Here is an 18,343-nt window from a genome sequence, read left to right as displayed (position 1 = left end):
CAAGCCATGTTTTATCATTTATGCGTATATATGTAATTTTTTTGCTTTTTTTATACGGTATTTATTTGTTATTAAAATATGTGATATTTATATACTGTAAATGAACCCACACCCCTTGGACGGCCAAAGTTATGCTCATTTCAAGACAAAACAATGGTTTAACTTCTAATGGCCAATTTACAAATAAAACTTGTGCAAACTCACCGTGAAATTCATACAATTTATAAAATCCTCCTTCTACAGCGAAAACAAACGATTTTGATTTGACAGAGTCTGCCACTTAACTCCGTCAAATCTGCATTCGTTTGTTTCAGTAAGAACGTTCTCCTGTGCTTCTGGACATGCTGAGAGCACGACTTCGTTGGAACCCTCACACCAATCATGCTTGAAATGATTTGGTGAATGTCCAAATAATGTGCTACCAAGAAAACAATCTTCTCAAATATTTCTTGATATCGGACAATTAATGCAAAATGGAGATTGTTTGATTACCTTAAATTTGAACTTTAGAAGCTAAGGGATTGTTTGTATACCTCTTAATAGTTCCATTAATAAGCAACCTCCGAATTGTTAAGAGGTGAATCTTGTTTGACAAAAAAAAATCTACCTTTTAATAGTTCTAAAATATTTTGAATGATTTTATATCATGGATCTTCCTTAATCATTAAGAGCCCTAATTTCATTATACACAATTACCAAACAATTATATTTCATTTTGCACTATATTATAAGAGTCTCTTAATCATTCTGATCACTTAATGATTTTGCACCAAACCATTCAGCAATTGTCAAATAGCCCCTAATTAGGGTTTATGGTCTGTATACTCGTTTCATATTATTTTACAGCCAAAGTTGGAGCACTTTGAAATAAATTTGAAATGGGAGGACTAAATCGACATTTTTAAAAAGTTGAAGTTTAAATGATAAATCCCAACGTCCAGGGAGCTGCTTTTATACCATTTTCTTAATTTGGATAACCGTGAGTGTCTACATCAGCTTGAACATACCTCGACTAATCCCACATGGGCTTAAAATTTATTGCCACACAAACCACTAGTGGCACACTCACACACAAGGAGATCGAAATTATCAATCAGGAAACCTCCGATTGCCCCGAGGGGACTCGAACATATGAACACCGGAGAACAGTACAAACTCAAGATCTTACCAGTAAGACGATAAGAAAAAGCGACCGAGAGAAAAAGTTGCGTATTCAGAAAATAAACAGAAAAATCAGCATTTGAGGATATGTCAATATAACTGCTACATATTCGACATTATCGCTGCCTCTTTTATATTCTCTATTACTTTTCTTCATGTTCAAAATCACCATAATTCGGTAATAGGACCTCAGTGGCAGCCATAAAGAACAAGCATTTCATCCAGCAAGTATCCATTATATGCACATTGGTTCCATAAATATAGCCCTACCAACCCAACTCAACTCAACTGCTAAGATCCAACAGGAGCAATACCTTTTGCCTTTGCGGCAGCGGAGGCGGCACTCGCGGCAGCAGCGGCGGCGGCGGCGGCAGCCGCAGCGGGGTTCGGTGTGGATGGCGGCACTGGTTTAGACTGTGAACTCTTCTGAGGTGCAACTAGTTGCTGCTGCTGTTGCTGAGGCTGCTTGTTCAATTGAGCAAGTAGTTCTTTTATTTGTTTCCCGGATAAGGTTTCATGCTCGAGTAACGCGTTTGCGAGCGCATGGTGCTCCTTGCTGTAAGTCGTGAGAATGGTTTTGGCGTTATTGTAAGCCCGTTCGAGAAATTCTCGAACTTCTTTTTCAATAAGGAGCCGAGTTTCAGTGCTCATGCTCTTCCCGTTATCATCATAGTTATGAGCCACAACCCCGACTTCTTTGCTCATGCCGTATTTCGTGACCATCGCTCTTGCGATACGAGTGGCTTGCTCGAGATCGGATGATGCTCCCGAAGTAACTTCATCTTCACCGAAAATAAGTTCTTCCGCAACTCTGCCGCCCATACAAACATCGAGGCGAGCAAGCATTTCTTTACGTGAAACACTCGTTTCATCTTTTTCCGGCAACTGAGCCACCATGCCAAGAGCCATTCCTCGTGGAACAATTGTTGCTTTGTGGACAGGGTGAGCGCCATCAGTGTGAATGGCCACAAGGGCATGACCACCTTCGTGGTATGCCGTCAGTTTTCGAACCTCATCTGATATAACGGCGGATTTACGTTCACTACCCATCATGATCTTGTCCTTCGCAAACTCAAGATCAGCCATGCTAACTGCTTTGGCGCCATCCATTGCCGCCTTGAGAGCCGCCACGTTCACCAGATTTGCAAGATCTGCACCAGAAAATCCCGGAGTTCCTCTGGCAACAACCATCAAATCAACGTCGTCTGCCTTCAAGATCTGTTGGAAAAGTTTTAAGAATAATGTCTTTTCCATGTATAAACCAAACAAAACATACACGGACTATCCCACCTGAAGGTAGGGTTTGGGGGTAAGAATGTAAGATGTACGCAGACCTTACCTCTGCTCTACGAGACAGAGAGGCTGTTTCCCAGAAAAACCCAAGGCATGCATAAAAGAAAAGAAACAAAGTTTGACATGTATAGTTAAAATCAAATGCTACAACAAAATCGGTTTTATAGATGTTAAATGTCTTAATAAACTGGTTTATAGGACTTTAAGTTTTTAGGACCAAATACTTGAGCGTATTATCTATTTGGCCATCCTAACAAGTCTTTTAGGGCACTTTAGAAATAAAGGAAGCTTATGAACTCATCTACTACAGGACACTGGTTTTTACAAGACACTGGTTTTTTATAAGACGTCTTTTCAAATAACGCCATATTTAAAAGAAGACCAATAGGACGCTTTGTTTCAAAAAGCGTCCTTCAAAACTTGTTAGGACGCCCAAAAGCATCATATCAACCTTTACATAGGACGTACAATTGGTTGGTCCTATAATCCTAAGTCATAAAGTCTGGTCTATTTGGACATTTAGACATATTTGGCGTCCTATAAAGCCGATTTTGTTGTTGTGAAAGTTAGATTGCAAAGAGAATACCTTTGACATGTGAGATTCCATTATCTGCCTCCTACCTTCAACGTCCGGATTTGGAACCACCACACGACGATCGAACCGACCAGGTCTTACCAACGCCTTGTCCAGCGATTGTGGAAAGTTGGTTGCCGCGATAACAATAATTCCTTCATTTTGTTTAAAGCCATCCAATTCAACAAGCAACTGATTCAAAGTCATCTTCATGTACTGCTGATCCTTTGGATTACGGCTTCCTCCAATGGCATCAATCTCATCAATAAAAATTATACACGGTGACCGCTTCTTGGCTGCAGCAAAGAGATCTCGAACCCTTCTTGCACCAACACCAACAAACATCTCTTCAAACTCACTACCACTGCATGAAAAGAAAGGAACACCTGCTTCTCCGGCTATGGCCCTGGCTAACATGGTTTTTCCCGTCCCAGGAGGACCGACAAGCAAAACACCTTTCGGTAGCTTCCCACCAAGGCGAGTGAAACGCTGTCACAATTGAAATGCAAAATCAGATGCTTCTCATGATTTCTTAAACAGCATTACGTATCCAGCCAAATAAATCATATACAACAAACTATTCAGACTTTTTTCTTTTTTTTTTATTAACCTGGATATTCAACCCGCTATGAAAGTCGACTAATTCCAGAGCAACCACCTGCTTTGCGGGTATCCCAGAGTCACCACATTTGAACCTCCATGGCCACAGGGGGATTTTTATCCCTCCCTGGATTTAAACCTGGGACCTCCAGGCACTTTTGACCTTTGGAGCCCAAGCTCAAACCACTCAGGCACCACCCTTGTGATTTATGGCTATGGCACGTTTAGATAATAAAAGAAAACCATGGCCAACTGGGCCACGTGGCTCAAGAGCTAATTGCCCTAGAGGGTTGCTCAACTGTTCAAGCCTTGGGTTTACTCCCCATTAGTCAACCAGTTCGAGTCCCCTCAGGGCCACCGGAGGTTTTCCCAGCTGTTAACATCAGGCCCACGGTATTAGTCAAGGTGCGTACAAGCTGGTTTATAAAAAAAAGCATTCAATTTTTCTAAGGCAACTCTATGTTTAAATACTTGTACAAAAGGAACCCATGGTTTTTGGCCAACTGAGCCTCTTAATCCAATTGTTGTAGGTTCAACATTCACTGCTAACAGAATGTGTATACTATCATTGTTTAGAAAAGAGCAAAAATGCATTAAAATGCAACAAAGTTTGATTTAGTTCCTATTTAGTGACAAAGAAGTTATTTTCTCAAACAATGTAACAAAGTCAAAAAAACTCCTATTTTGTACTCATTTTGACCGGTAACATGTTAATCTTGTAACATTTGATGACGTGGATACCCATTTGAGGATGCCCACCCCCACGAAGTTTCTTAACAAAACCCCCTCCCCAACCCTCTCAAAGCCAAGGAGTCTTGGTGCACCAGGGCCACCCCTTGACTTTTATTGTGGAATGAACTAAAATGAAAACAAGAGACATAATATAAATTGAAGCATATGAGCTCCCAGAGTGAGATCAAGAATTCTCACTATCTCTCATATTCCTGGACCCGATTCAATTCAGAGCTATACACTTTGACGAATGTGTTTATTACCTTAGGGTCTCGAAGATAGTAAACGATTTCTTCAAGCTCGGCTTTTGCTTCATCTACACCCTTCACGTCACTAAACTTTGTACTAGATTCCATACTTGGCTGCACCTCGTCATGCAGACCTAGTCCTGCGTAGGAGAACAATAGTTCAATTGTTGTGCCTGATAACACAACCACATCAGCATATAAGAAGTAGCACCAAACTAATAATACCTTTAGTGATTCCTCTATCTTCAATGAGTGCTCCAACACCAGAAATTAGTAGAAATCCCATGCCTAAAGCACGAACTGTGCGCCATAATTGCTCTTTGAAATGTCCTCCTTCAGTAGCCACCATATGTATAGGGGCAGCCGCAGTTCCTAACATGCCTTCTTTTGTAGATTTCCCCACATTCTTGAGGGCTGAAAAGCCACCAATCATCTCTTCATCATAAGCTGGTTTCCCAGACCCTGCTATTCCTGGAATCGAAATTTTGACAAACAATTAAATAATCATTACACGGAAATGAAAGAAAAAAGTGTGAATTAAAAATACTTAAGTTATAACAGTTGGGAGAGTTCAAATGAGAACCATAATATTACTCATCATGAATATCATGAACTTTTATCACATTCATGAATTATCACAAATATCATATATTTCCATTATAAATATCAATGTTCATCATTAATAAACATGAATAGTTGGTTCCTGGATTCTTGAAAATATTTATATTTCTCATTTCAACCCGCCTTTATAGAAGTAATATCATGATGGATTATTTGAATATTCCCTTTGTTCTTCCCCAAAATAATGTCTACTCGAAGAAGAGTGTAGAAAGCTTAAATAAATTGGGGCAAATTTCTATCACACCTCTCTGCAATGTCTTGAGCAACTCGCTTTCATCTAATCTATCAACTTTGACCAAGGCCTTAACATATTCTTTAAGTGCTGAAGAATTTGAGTGCAACGAAGGCTGGCTTTCAAATAGTCTTATCACAGACTCAGGGTCATTTCGATGGTAAAGCTCCCTAAGTAATGATGAATCGCTTGCTCTGTCTGCATCACGTTCACGCAATCTTCGTGCAAAACTGCCCACATAACTGGACTGAAACCTTCTTTGGCCATTTGGAAGCTTGTAAGCTGCAGATACATAATAATCATTGGAGGGAACAACAGAGTTAATGAGATGATGCTTTTTCTTACTTCATAAATCAAGTGTCCAACAAATACGATCTCATTTAAACGTATCCCTAGCAAAGCACATATGACAAAAGAAAAAATGGAATTAATCAGGATTTTTCTAAATGATTTAGAAGGGGCAAAGGTAACGTTGATGCTAATAGTAAATATAAGTTCCGACATTGATTATTCAGAAAAGCAAATGGAAACCATCAATATAAAGACAGCAACAACTAACATGTAAATGAAAGAAGCATGGATGCTCAATAGCGTATGAAATGTAAAGATTATTAACTCCATCCTAAAATTCTTGAGAATAAATCTTCCTGGGTAATAGAGAGTTGTTTATGAGCTCTTTCTTAGGATGGAATATGAAGCAACGTTACAAGCTTATAAGCATATATACCTGCATCACCTCCGACCTTTTGATAAGTATTGTACGATCTGGTATACAAGTTCTTTACGACCCTCAATTGTGATTGTTGTCTTGAGACCTATATAAACAAATAAACACAAGCATGTGGATTAAATAAAAGAAGAAGAATAAAAAAGGACATACTGCATTTCGAAACTAAAAAAGAACAATGTATTTGCATATATCTATATCTGTGTGTGTATGTATACATACATACATATTAGTCAGGGTTCATAATGTATCATATTCAGCACTGAAAAAGAAACCATCATCACACTCTATACAGCATGAAAAAGTAACATTATTTACGAAATGGTTCTAATCTAATGCCTCATCTATTCCAGTTCAGTAACCAAACATGACGTTTTCCCTTCGAATAAAATAAATTGTTCCACTCCAAACTTGCTCGAAACAAAGAGATGCAGCATATACATTAGAACCAATGACATTGCTGTCAACATCATGATCTAGTAAGCAAGCTCACATGAAAAATCCACAAGACATTGCAAAACAGGAAGCAGAAATTCCCCAAGTACGGCACTTCAATTGTAATATTGATCAACAAATCATGTTTATCATGATGTCAAAGCAAATCAAATGGTGACAAAGAGCCCAAGGTGCATCATAGACATGTAAATACACTTCAGAATCACATTTTTCAACATTGTATATGTACATCGTATATGTAAATACTTAAAAGTTACATTCTAGACAGTTTTTTGAACTATAATGAAATGCAGATAATAAACTGCCTTTTCAATTTATTCAATAATAACACGCAGTTTTTGTTGGAGCAGTAGAAGATATTGCTGCAGTCTTCTTTCCAAAATTTCTGCAGTATTTCCACTTGAGAATTGCTGTTTTCGTTCTTAATTTACAAAAAAGTGATACCGATCCAGATTACTAGGTTAGTCGAACTTCAGAAAAACTACCTCACTTCAGAAACAACAACTGTGAACGGAAAATAGCATCCACGGATAAGTAATTGAAAGCCCCAACTTCCTTGCTTCAGTGGAAAAATTATCATCAATTGAGCATCATGATGAAGATGGTGTACAAGTTGTAAGATCTATGGGCTGTAATAGAGAATGAGGTTGAAGAACCAGCAAAAGAACAAGAAGGCACTAATTATTCTCTCAATCCATTCTTTGAACATATACCAGCCGCTATATCAGTGAAAAAAACATGGGGTACTCTTTTGACATCCTATCACAGACCCTTGGCCAGGAGTTTGATCTGCTAAAAACTGAAGACACTGAAACTGTCAAAGATTTCTGCAATGGGTGATTGCACTTGTGAATCAAATATGATTAAATGGTGAAATCATGGAGATGAAGGGTTGTTGAGATGATATTGAGAAGTTTGCCTAGAAAATTCGAACATATTGTCATAGCAATCAAAGAACTTGCCCGCATTGTCGCTTCAGAGCTTGTTATGACCATTCAAATCTCATATGAGGTTTGCATGCAGCAATTTGATTCATCAACTATGAAGCATGTCTTTTGGTCTTGAACTTAAATGAGATAAATATCTGGCAAAGATAAAAGGAAAGTCCCAACTCCCAAATCACGAAAAGAAAAGTCTCCTATCACAAAGTTCGGTGTTATCATTGCAAAGAATTTGGGCATACTTATCAAGAACTGTTGAAAAGGACTTCCTGAAGAAAATAGAAGTCTACATTCACACATGAGAAGACTTGCAGGGATGCAGATAGTGTTTTTCTCAATTGTGATGTAAATCATGCTTGGCATATTGATAACGATTGTTGTAACCACATGACCCCAAAAAAATATGTTGCGCCTTTTGCTAATTCTCTTCAAATAAGGGTTCAAACCAGTGATGATAAGAGGCTCTTAATTCAAGGAAGGGGTGATATTGGTGAAAGCAAAGATTGAGTCAAGTGAATCTATAACGTATATTACATACTCAAAGTCAAGCATAATTTACATAGTGTTGAGCGACTTCTCATAAGAATTAGATAATTAATTTAGTGTTAGATTGGGCGTTAAAAACGGAGATAGTTGGCTCTTGTCTTTAACCTTTCTATCTCGCTTACCATTGAGGGTATGGAGCCTTCCAAAGGTGCCTAGAGGACAGGCCAGACGCAGCAAAGCCCAAAATGGCATAACCAAATGAGCGTTTAGCCAATGACGGATTTCGAGCATGAAATGAATCAAGTAAGCGGGCCGAGATTTGTGTTCTTGGTTCCTCAGTTTTTGATAAAAAATTATCTTGGTTCTTATCTAATTGGTATCAGAGGTGATTTGTCCGGGGGACCATTGGTGGTGAAAAAGTGAACGAAAAAGGAGAAAAGATGGGAATCGAAATCGGAGAAGTGAGAGTTATGGTGTCGAAGCAGTTTGTTGGCGTGAATCAAAAAATTGCATCGATTGAGAAGTTGTTCCAAAATATAATCGAAACCCAATACCAGAGTCGCAAGGCGACATCAACAAGATGCAAATGGTGGGTAGAGGGAGTAGAGAAAAAAGAAGAGAGTTAATGGTGAGAACGTAGAAAAAAAAAAGAGAAGGTAGTAATAAATGAGGCTCTGAGTAGTAGTAAATCAGAAAGCCAGAAAAAAAAAAAAAAAACCACTGATGAGCTAGAATATCATAACTAAGGGAGGTGGTGACAGTTGGCCGATTGGGGGTCGAACCCAAGCATGGTGAGTTCAACAGCGCATGGAGGTAACAGCGACCGAAGACGTTGGCTATCTGGCTAAGAGGATGTCTGCAACATAAATGACGACTGGTATGGGGCCAACTATTGAATGACTAGAAGGGAGGAGCCGACTACAAAGTAGGAGATGACTTGTCATAAGAAGAAGAGGATAGTGGAAAGACAATTAGGCAAGAACGGGGGTTTCGCTTTGGGCTGATGAGAGGCTAAGACACAAACATCATTTTTGGCCTCAATTTAGGAGGCAATATGTGTTGAGAAGTAGAGTCGACGTGCGTGATGTTTGTTTGCCATGATGTTTGTAAGAGTCAGAAGGCGCAAGCAGTACAAATGAGAGTCTTCATTTGGTGAAGCATGTATGATAGAGAACATGAGCTCTCTTAAAAAAGAACAAGAGTCAGATCATCGAAGTTACCAAACAAAAAGAAGGTTTTGTGGAATAAGTAGGCGTTTTAGGGTCAAAGAAGAACATGATAGCGACAAGAGATACAAGCAGATAATAGTGGTCAAGAGGATTCAATGAAAAGAGGTGTAGACTGCAATGAGATTTTTTCTGGTTGTGAAGATGAGTACTGTCAGACTCGTGTTAAATATTGTGGCTGCAGAGGACTTGCATCTTTGACCATGATGGCAACAAGAGATGCAAGGCACGAGATAGTGGTCAAGGGAACAGATAAGAGGTATCGAGTACAAATCTACGATGAGATATTTTCTCCGGTTGTGAAGATGACTACTATCAGGCATGTGTTGAGTATTATAGCCGCAAAGAATTTACATCTATAATAGTTAGATTTTAAGACAACATTCTAACATGATCATCTTGAGGACATCTACACGGCATAACCAGACGAGTGCTTGCTTTCAGGTAGCAGGGAAAGAAAACTTAGGGGCCAATTACTAAACGCTTACTCGGTAAGCGCTTACCACACCTACACGACATAACCAGACGAGTGCTTGCTTTCAGGTAGCACGGAAAGAAAACTTAGGGGCCAATTACTATACGCTTACTCGGTAAGCGCTTACCATGTCATTTTCCTTACAGGGTGAACATGGCAAGGGCTGAGAATCTTACCTGGTAAGAGCAATAGTCTTGCCCAGTAAGTGAGGGTGATGATTCTTACCCAGTAAGCACTTACAAGGTAAATTGTTGCATACGATGCCGTTTTGATGGACTACAATCTTACCCGGTAAAGTAAGTTCGAGCGTTGATGATAAACCTCCTTTGAGGTTTACGTACAAAAGGAGTTAGTTGAGTCTGTTTAGTCTTTGCTTTAAACATGAATAAGAGAGGGGTAGATTGGTAATTTTGTTTGCTTAAATAGTGAGCTGTTGGTAGTAGTCGGGTATTCTATTTTGTGTTTGCAGTTGAGTCGTTTGGAGCGTAAGCTCAGGGAGAGGACCCAGACCTCTTGAAAGTCTGGGAACTGCATCGTTTTCATATCTCAATAGATTGGCCGACAATTTCATTCACGTATGTTACAATCGACGAGTTCTAGCTACTGTAATTCTGCTGTTGTGTGTTTACCGCTTACGATTTAGGCTGAGGAGTACGTTTTCTGTTACGATTCAAGTTAGGGTATAACAAATTGGTATCAGAGCACGTTACGATTAGAGATGGCGAATGTCACGACTCGAAGCACTAACAACCGAATTGAAGATTTGGAGAGTAGCGTAGGATCAATCGAAAGACGTCTGGAGCGTATTGTACAACAAATCGAAGATTTGAGGAACGATTTTGTAAATCGAACGAACACGACCAATTCGTCCAATGAAGAAACAGCTGCAAGAGTGGAACGAAGAGACAGAAATCGAAACAATCAGAATCGATTTTCAGCGGTGAAGGAGCGCAAATTAGAGATCCCTGTTTTCGATGGCAGAGATCCGACGGATGGATTTTGAGAGCCAAACGTTATTTCATGTTGAATCAGTTGAGTCAAGAAGAGAAAATTGACGTGTCGTTTATTTCTTTTGAAGGAGATGCGTTGAAGTGGTTCCAATGGGAGCATAAACGACACCCTATTACAAGATGGGACGATCTGAAACATTTGTTGTTAAGACAATTTAGGTCGTTGACAGCAGGTTCGTTGTGTGAACAGTTTCTGTCGGTAAGGCAAGAAGGATCGATCGAAAAATACAAAAGGAAATTTGTTGAGGTCGCGGCGCCGTCGAATGGGATTCCGGAACAGATTTTTTAATTTCAATTCATTAATGGATTGGAGGAATCTATTAAGGTGGAATTAAGACTTTTGGATCCGTTGACACTTAGCGAAGCAATGGAGATAGCTATGAAGATCGAATTGAAAAACAAGGTGTTATCGCGAGAGAAGAGTGCGGATATGGCAAGAAGACAGGTTCGTCTTTTCATTCTAATCCAAAGTTGAAAAGTAATTTTCCTAATCATGCTTCTAATAGCGTCGTTAGTTCTGTTAATTCACCATCATTTACAAATGAAATGATTACCGGGTTCCGGCGTTTGTCTGATCAAGAGGTACAACAACGGGGATCGTTGGGTTTGTGTTATCGGTGTGATGAGAAATACGCGTCTGGCCCTAAGTGTAAGAGGGAGATTAGTGTATTGCTAGTTCAAAAGGATTCTTTTGATGATACGGAACCAGAGACAGAGGAAAGAGCTTGTAATGCAGCTGAAGTGACTGATAAGGTAGAGGTACATTTGAACTCGGTTGTGGGTTTGACTAACCCTAAAACTATGAAGATGAAAGGAGACATTGAAGGACAAAAAGTGGTAGTACTAATTGATAGTGGTGCAACACATAATTTCATATCATACGATTTAGTTAAAAGACTGAATTTAAAAGTAGAAACTACAGGTGAATACACTATTACTTTGGGTTCTGGAAACACGGAGAAAGGAAGCGGTATTTGCAAGGGGATAACGTTGTTTTTACCAGAAGTTGAGATAAGAGAAGATTTTCTTCCTTTGGGTTTGGGTAATAGTGACGTAATCTTAGGGATGCAATGGTTGGAGTCTTTGGGAGCCACGTATGTTAACTGGAAGTTACAAGTAATGAAATTCACTTGTGGGGGAGAATCTGTCACGTTAAAGGGTGATCCATCTCTGGGACGTTCGATAGTGTCGCTGAAAGCTATCGAAAAGGTGATCAACCATGAAGGACAGGATGTGTTGGTGAAATTAGGTACTTGTTCGGTATTTTCGAAGGAAATGGCAGAACCAAATGTGGTTTTGGATCCACTACTAAGAGAATATGAATCAGTTATTAATAGGCCGCGGGGATTACCACCAGAGAGGGGTAGGGAGCATGGGATTATGTTAAGGGAAGGGACTGAAACGATTAATGTTTGGCCATATCGTTACCTTCATTATCATAAAGATGAAATTGAGAAATTGATAAAAGAGATGCTCGAGGCAGGAGTTATTCAACCGAGTATGAGTCCTTTCTCCAGTCCAGTATTGTTGGTTAAGAAAAAAGATGGAAGTTGGCGGTTTTGTATCGATTATCAAGCTTTGAAGCTTCTTGGGAGAATCTTGAAGCACCTCTTCAGCAATTTCCTAGTTGTCACCTTGAGGACAAGGTGAAATTTTTGGGGGGGAGTATTGATAAACCTCCTTTGAGGTTTACGTACAGAAGGAGTTAGTTGAGTCTGTTTAGTCTTTGCTTTAAACATGAATAAAAGAGGGGTAGATTGGTAATTATGTTTGCTTAAATAATGAGCTATTGGTAGTAGTCGGGTATTCTGTTTTGTGTTTTCAGTAGAGTCGTTTGGAGCGTAAGCTCATGGAGAGGACCCAGACCTCTCGAAAGTCTGGGAACTGCATCGTTTTCATATCTCAATAGATTGGCCGACAATTTCATTCAYGTATGTTACAATCGWCGAGTTCTAGCTACTGTAATTCTGCTATTGTGTTTTTACTGCTTACGATTTAGGCTGAGGAGTACGTTTCCTGTTACGATTCAAGTTAGGGTATAACAGTTGACTCTTACCGGTAAGCGCTTACTGGATAAGCGTTTAGTAAACGGCCCCTTAGTCTGCAATTGAAGAAAAGTCTATATGGTTTGAAGCAAGCACCAAGAAAATGGCACTTAAAGTTTGACAGTTCTATGAGGAGTGGGCATAAGAGATGTCTTATGGACCATTGTTGCTACTTAAAGAAACTCGGTTCATCCTATATCATATTTAATGTTATACGTTGATGATAGATTGATTGCAGGTTCTAACATGAGGGAAACCAACATACTGAACAAACAAACGCCTAAAGAGTTCGAAATGAAAGATTTGGGTCCTCAAAGCATATACTCGGTATGAGCATCATTAAAGACAGATTTGAAGATGTTCTAAAATTTTCCCAAAGAAAGTATATTGGGAGAATGTTCTTCAAGATGCTAAGATCAAAAGCAAGCCTTTCGAAAGCCACTTCAAGCTCAAGAAGAAACAGTCACACAGGCAGATAAAGAGAAAGAAATGGCTAAGGTTCCATATGCATCTACAGTTGGTAGTCTAATGTATATGATGGTATGTGCAAGGATAAATATTGCTCATGTAGAGGGAGTTGTTAGCAAAGTCTTGTAAAATCCAAATAAGAAATACTGGAAAGTTGTCAAGTGGTTGTTATGGTACTTGCAAGAAATTTCTAGAGTTGCATTGTGTTCCAAAAAAAAGTAATGTGATTTTGGAAGAACAATTTGATGCAAAATTGGGTGGTTGTTCAGATGCAAGCAAAGCACTCTAGGGTATGTTTGCATAATGGCACAACAATTAGTTGATTGCTCGATTCAAATAGTGTTCTCCTTTCAACCACAAAAACAGATTATATGGCTATTGAAAGCGTTATTTAAGAAATGACTTGGTTGAAGGTTTTTCTTGAGGAATAGAACAAAAAACAAGGTGTTGCAGTGAATCATGTGATTCATGGTACTAAGGTATCATTAATATCACTATATCAAGGAACCAATTAATGATGATTTTTCATCCTTAAGACCTTCACAGAGATCCTTGGTTCCAAGAATTTGCTTATATGTTGACCAAGGTGGTCACTATAGAAAAGTCGATGCTTTGTATAGCTTCAACCAGCCTTCAAAGTTGATTGATGACAAAGTGCTACACTAGCTGACAATTGTTTGTAGTTTAGGTTTTTACTAGATGTACTTGAGTGGAGTGCAAGTGACGTGACCAGCCTCCAAGAGGGACATTGTTGAGTATAAAGCTTACAGATCAAGGATACAAGTGCCTTGACGAAGGTCTCATTATATATACACCTCATCGTAATTGCAAAACTCTAAGCTGAATTATATGAGTCTCGTTAATGTGGTTGTGGATGTAAGTCAATTATTGACCAAACCACGTAAATCTGTGTCATTGTATGTTGTTCACTTTCATAATTAGTGTTTGCTCGTGTGAATCTAGTCTGATAGGTTCCCTAACAATATGGACCTACTTGGTACCTCTTTGTCGACACCAGAAATGAGAAATTAACCAATGAAGAGGCCCCAGGAGAGTTTGTGAAGGCAATTACCAGCCCAAAAATTTCAGCAACCATAGGATCAATGGTGAACTAGTCGACAGCAAGCATTGAGTGTACCACATCCATATAAGGGAGGACAAAATGCCTGTAAACTTCAGATGTCATCATGTCGATGATGTGACGAATTGGCTAAACTGAGTGATACTATATAGTTAACGAGATGAGCGAATACGATGGACTCAAGTCTTGAGATTTTGTAAGGAAGGTGAGGCGCTCGCATGGTATCAATAGGTTGAGAGCTACCAACCGGCGAGATTTCTCGAAACAAATCTTGGAATGTTTTCAAGGCTCGTAGGGGTCTGTTAGTGAAGCAATTTTCTTCCCCCACACACGATCGCGTAGTTGAAATAATCGTCGTAGATTCAAGTTATTAGCACTACAGGTTCAGGGACTACCCAATGAGGTAAAGGTGAGAACTTTTGTAAAAGGATTGACGGATGATATCCACACGGCATTGAGATTGTGGGAACCAAGAAGGCTGATATAAGCAATGAAGCTAGCACAAAAAATCAAGGACTTGAAAATCACCAAACAAACAAGGAGCCATCAAAAGAACACTATCAGTAAGAGGAGATTTAGCATATTGGGGGGTTTGTTTAACCTCCCCCCTATAAATTTCCCACTCACACATGTCGAACTCAACCCTTTTTACATTTCTAATGTATCGATTTGACCTTAGGAGGTATGTTTAGCAACACAACACCCTTAAAGGGTCCCTAACAATATGCCATTATAAAATTTTCTTCCACCAGCTTAACTTAATACTTATTATTAACTGTCTCCAGTAAACATGTATCTTCTATGTGTAAAGCATGACCAAGCATCATTTGAAAAGCTAAGCCACTTATAAAGGAAATCAACTATGTGGTTGTCCAACTACAGGTGGTAGGTAGACCGATTCTTAACAAAGCAGCAGGTGGGATTCAAAAAAAACCATGATCATGAAAAGACTTTAAATTCAGTATATCAAATTCAACTAAATGCAACAACAAAAATGAAAAGCCATAGCCAGTCCACCAATTTGTCAGAGTCAGACTTAAGCTTCAAAACATACCACATATGTACGCAACCAAATGCCAATAAAAATTGAACCAAGCTAGAGCTACAAACCATATTGGAGCTGTTTGAAGGAGGTCCGTGAGAACCCTAAAATCTAATAATGAGATTAGGGTTTTCTTTATTTTCGTATGTAACCCTAAGAGATTCCAAAAAGTGTAACACCTCGAACGCATCATTGACATAATCTATACAGTAAATAGGAAAAGAGAGCAAAAATTGTTGAAATATAGACCTGGGTAAGAAGGCGTCTTAGGCCCATCCTTCTACTTTGTCTTCAAATCAAAGGTCAGATCTTTGTCTCGCCCTTTCTTCCTCGAACAGAAATGTCAAAATGGATGCTTGATGTGAAGGCCTGCGAACTTTCAGCGAGATATTGGTGGGTTTACGAGAGAGAGAGAGATGGGTCTAGAAGGGGAAATTAGGAAAGGAGTGATTGGATTTTTATGTGGTCTGGAAATGGTAAATTGTATGTAATCCGATTGTTGTTCGTTGAGATGGGTTCTTCCCCAAGTTTTCATGTCAACATTTTGTTCGTGGACTTGGGTCCATTTTTCATTGTTGCTAACAACATGTTAAATAACCTAAAAAACTTTTGGTATAAATGGGTATCAACATTTGAAGACTTTATCAGCTCTTCATATCTGAAAGAGAATCTTCTCATATTCTTTCAGTCTCTCAATTGTGATCAAATGTATCATCAATTAAGATCATGTCTTACCTTCCTATATTTTGTAATAAATATGTAATTCTTTGTTTTTATAAGCATACATAATTAAAAAATGGAAACTTATTGTGTTTGTATTCAACAAGTGATATCAGAGTTGCTTGTTTAATTTCATAAATAAGATCTGTAATGACTTCCACAAATAATAGCAATGACACCTAATGTAAACCTCCTCGTTTAAAAAAAACAAATTTTCTCTTTGGAAAAGTATGATTCTTTTTATTGAAAGAGTTGACAATCAAATTCTCAACGTTCTTAAAAGCTGCCATTTGTTCCTACTACCTATCGTGATGAAATGGCAAAGTCATTGGACCAGGAAGACAAATCGTCAAATTTCTAGATTAGTGGACAGATGATGATAAGAAGCAAGTTGCAGCTGACAGCAAGGTTAGAAATCATCCTGATGTCCTTACCTGATGGATGTTTAACACTCTATTATAAACCTTACAACCACACGAGACGTGGAACACTTTCATTGTTCTATATGAAGGCACGTCTAACGTTAAGCAAAGTAAAAAAGATTAGTCTTAATACAATATGAATTGTTTGTATGCAGAAAAACGAATCTCTTACAGATGTCTACAACATGTTTGGTTCTCTCTTAAATGATCTTAAAGTGTATGACAAAGTTTTTTTTATAATGCTTAGGTGTTATGCAAATTTATATACATACATATATATATATATATATATATATATATATATATATATATTAGAAATATAATCGCACAATGCAACGAGAAACATCTCAATTTTAATGTTTCATTTTATTCGTTATTTATATTGATATAATATTGTTTTATGTGGTTTTGAAAAAGTGATTAAAATACAAATTTGAAGATATCATAATCAAAATTTTGAAAAAAATTATAGCGATATTAGTTTCAAATTAAGTATTTAAAAATTCTAATTTTTTTTTGTAATTTCTTTGATTCAATTTATTTATTATAATTTAATTTAGGTTTGATTACGAAGCAATTTATTTTTGATTTAATAATATAAATTTGTATAAAAATAATAAATTTAAGTATTTTGTTGGAACTCAATGATTATCCTACTTTTATATTTTAAATTTTTTATATTTAAAATGAGATGTTTATTGTATATGATTATGTTTATCTGTAGTTAGTTACACGAATTCAAAAACAGAGCTTTAGTAAGTCGTACTCACACATAATTTACTTGAAATATTTAATTTGAAGTAATATGCATCAATATACAATACTCGATGTATGAAAAGTGGTTTATAAGAGTTTTTATTAAATACTTTATAATATAATATAGATTAAATAGAGAAGTAAAAATTAAAAAAGTAACACTCAACTTCACCAGTTCCTTTATTTTTGTAAAAATCCAGCATTAGTTATATTATTAAAATGTTATATAAATATCATCCGAGTAAACTTTTATAAGTTTTCTATATGATATACCAATTTAACTCCACCTCATTAGTGAAAACAATTTAATAAAAAAAACAATTATCTCTTTTAAGCATTTAATTTTACAGATTCTTCATATTTTTCATCTTTTCCCTGATTTTTCCATTTTAAAGAAACTGTTAGAACAAAAAAACAGCTTCAAATCTCTAATATTCTCGGATTTTTTTACAGTTAAATATAATTGATGGGTAAATGTATAATTTATAGATATTTTAACTTTAATAATTTTTTTTTCTTTCCTTTCCTTCTTTTTCCTCCCACTAGTTGTCTACCCGCGCAATGCGGCGGGATGTAAAAAACTCAATAAGATTTATTCAATTTTGAGAAATCAACTTCTATCTAGATGTAATAAATCCTACTGCAGTTGTACCTAATTTAAATTCAAATATACATCCATCCAAAATATTGATTTTAGTAACTTCTAAAATTATTCATTAAAAAACGAATCTCTTATATGAATTGTGTATATAAACAAACCTTTTTGCTATTGTAAATATGGTTGTAATGAATAAGATCCAGAGTGACAACACAACAACACAACCCTGTTCAACAATAAATCTTCTCATCAATCATTTCTAAAGGCTAAATATCCAAAAAAAATTACAAGCATTGAAAGTGCCCTGTTTTAAATAAAACTTTTGGAGCACTCCTAATGCAATTCATTTTATATTCAAAATGATTAAAAATTACAAAATAATACATGACATAAAATTACAAAAAGAATTCGTCTACCCAAAATATATTT

The 18,343-nt window shown here is 37.4% G+C and overlaps 1 protein-coding gene across 2 annotated transcripts; it reads right to left on the bottom strand.

Moving 5' to 3' along the window:
• Positions 1-1,196: 1,196 nt before the first annotated feature.
• Positions 1,197-15,878, bottom strand: LOC112521490 (ATP-dependent zinc metalloprotease FTSH 4, mitochondrial). Of its 2 annotated transcripts, XM_025130383.1 has the most exons (7): positions 15,668-15,878; positions 6,189-6,276; positions 5,474-5,743; positions 4,834-5,079; positions 4,624-4,748; positions 3,041-3,517; positions 1,197-2,379 (listed from the first exon to the last, which is right to left on the bottom strand). In XM_025130383.1, the coding sequence occupies exons 1-7, from the start codon at positions 15,692-15,694 to the stop codon at positions 1,453-1,455; spliced, it is 2,160 nt and encodes a 719-aa protein (XP_024986151.1). In that variant the 5' UTR covers positions 15,695-15,878; the 3' UTR covers positions 1,197-1,452. The 2 variants fall into 2 exon arrangements, with proteins under 2 accessions (XP_024986151.1, XP_024986152.1); XM_025130384.1 differs by lacking the exon at positions 5,474-5,743.
• Positions 15,879-18,343: the final 2,465 nt, after the last annotated feature.

Source organism: Cynara cardunculus, assembly GCF_001531365.2.
Source record: "Cynara cardunculus var. scolymus isolate 2C chromosome LG 11, CcrdV1, whole genome shotgun sequence".
Taxonomy (NCBI): Eukaryota; Viridiplantae; Streptophyta; class Magnoliopsida; order Asterales; family Asteraceae; genus Cynara; species Cynara cardunculus.
Note: the sequence above shows the minus strand (reverse complement) of the source record. Positions and strands in the feature narration are given on the sequence as shown.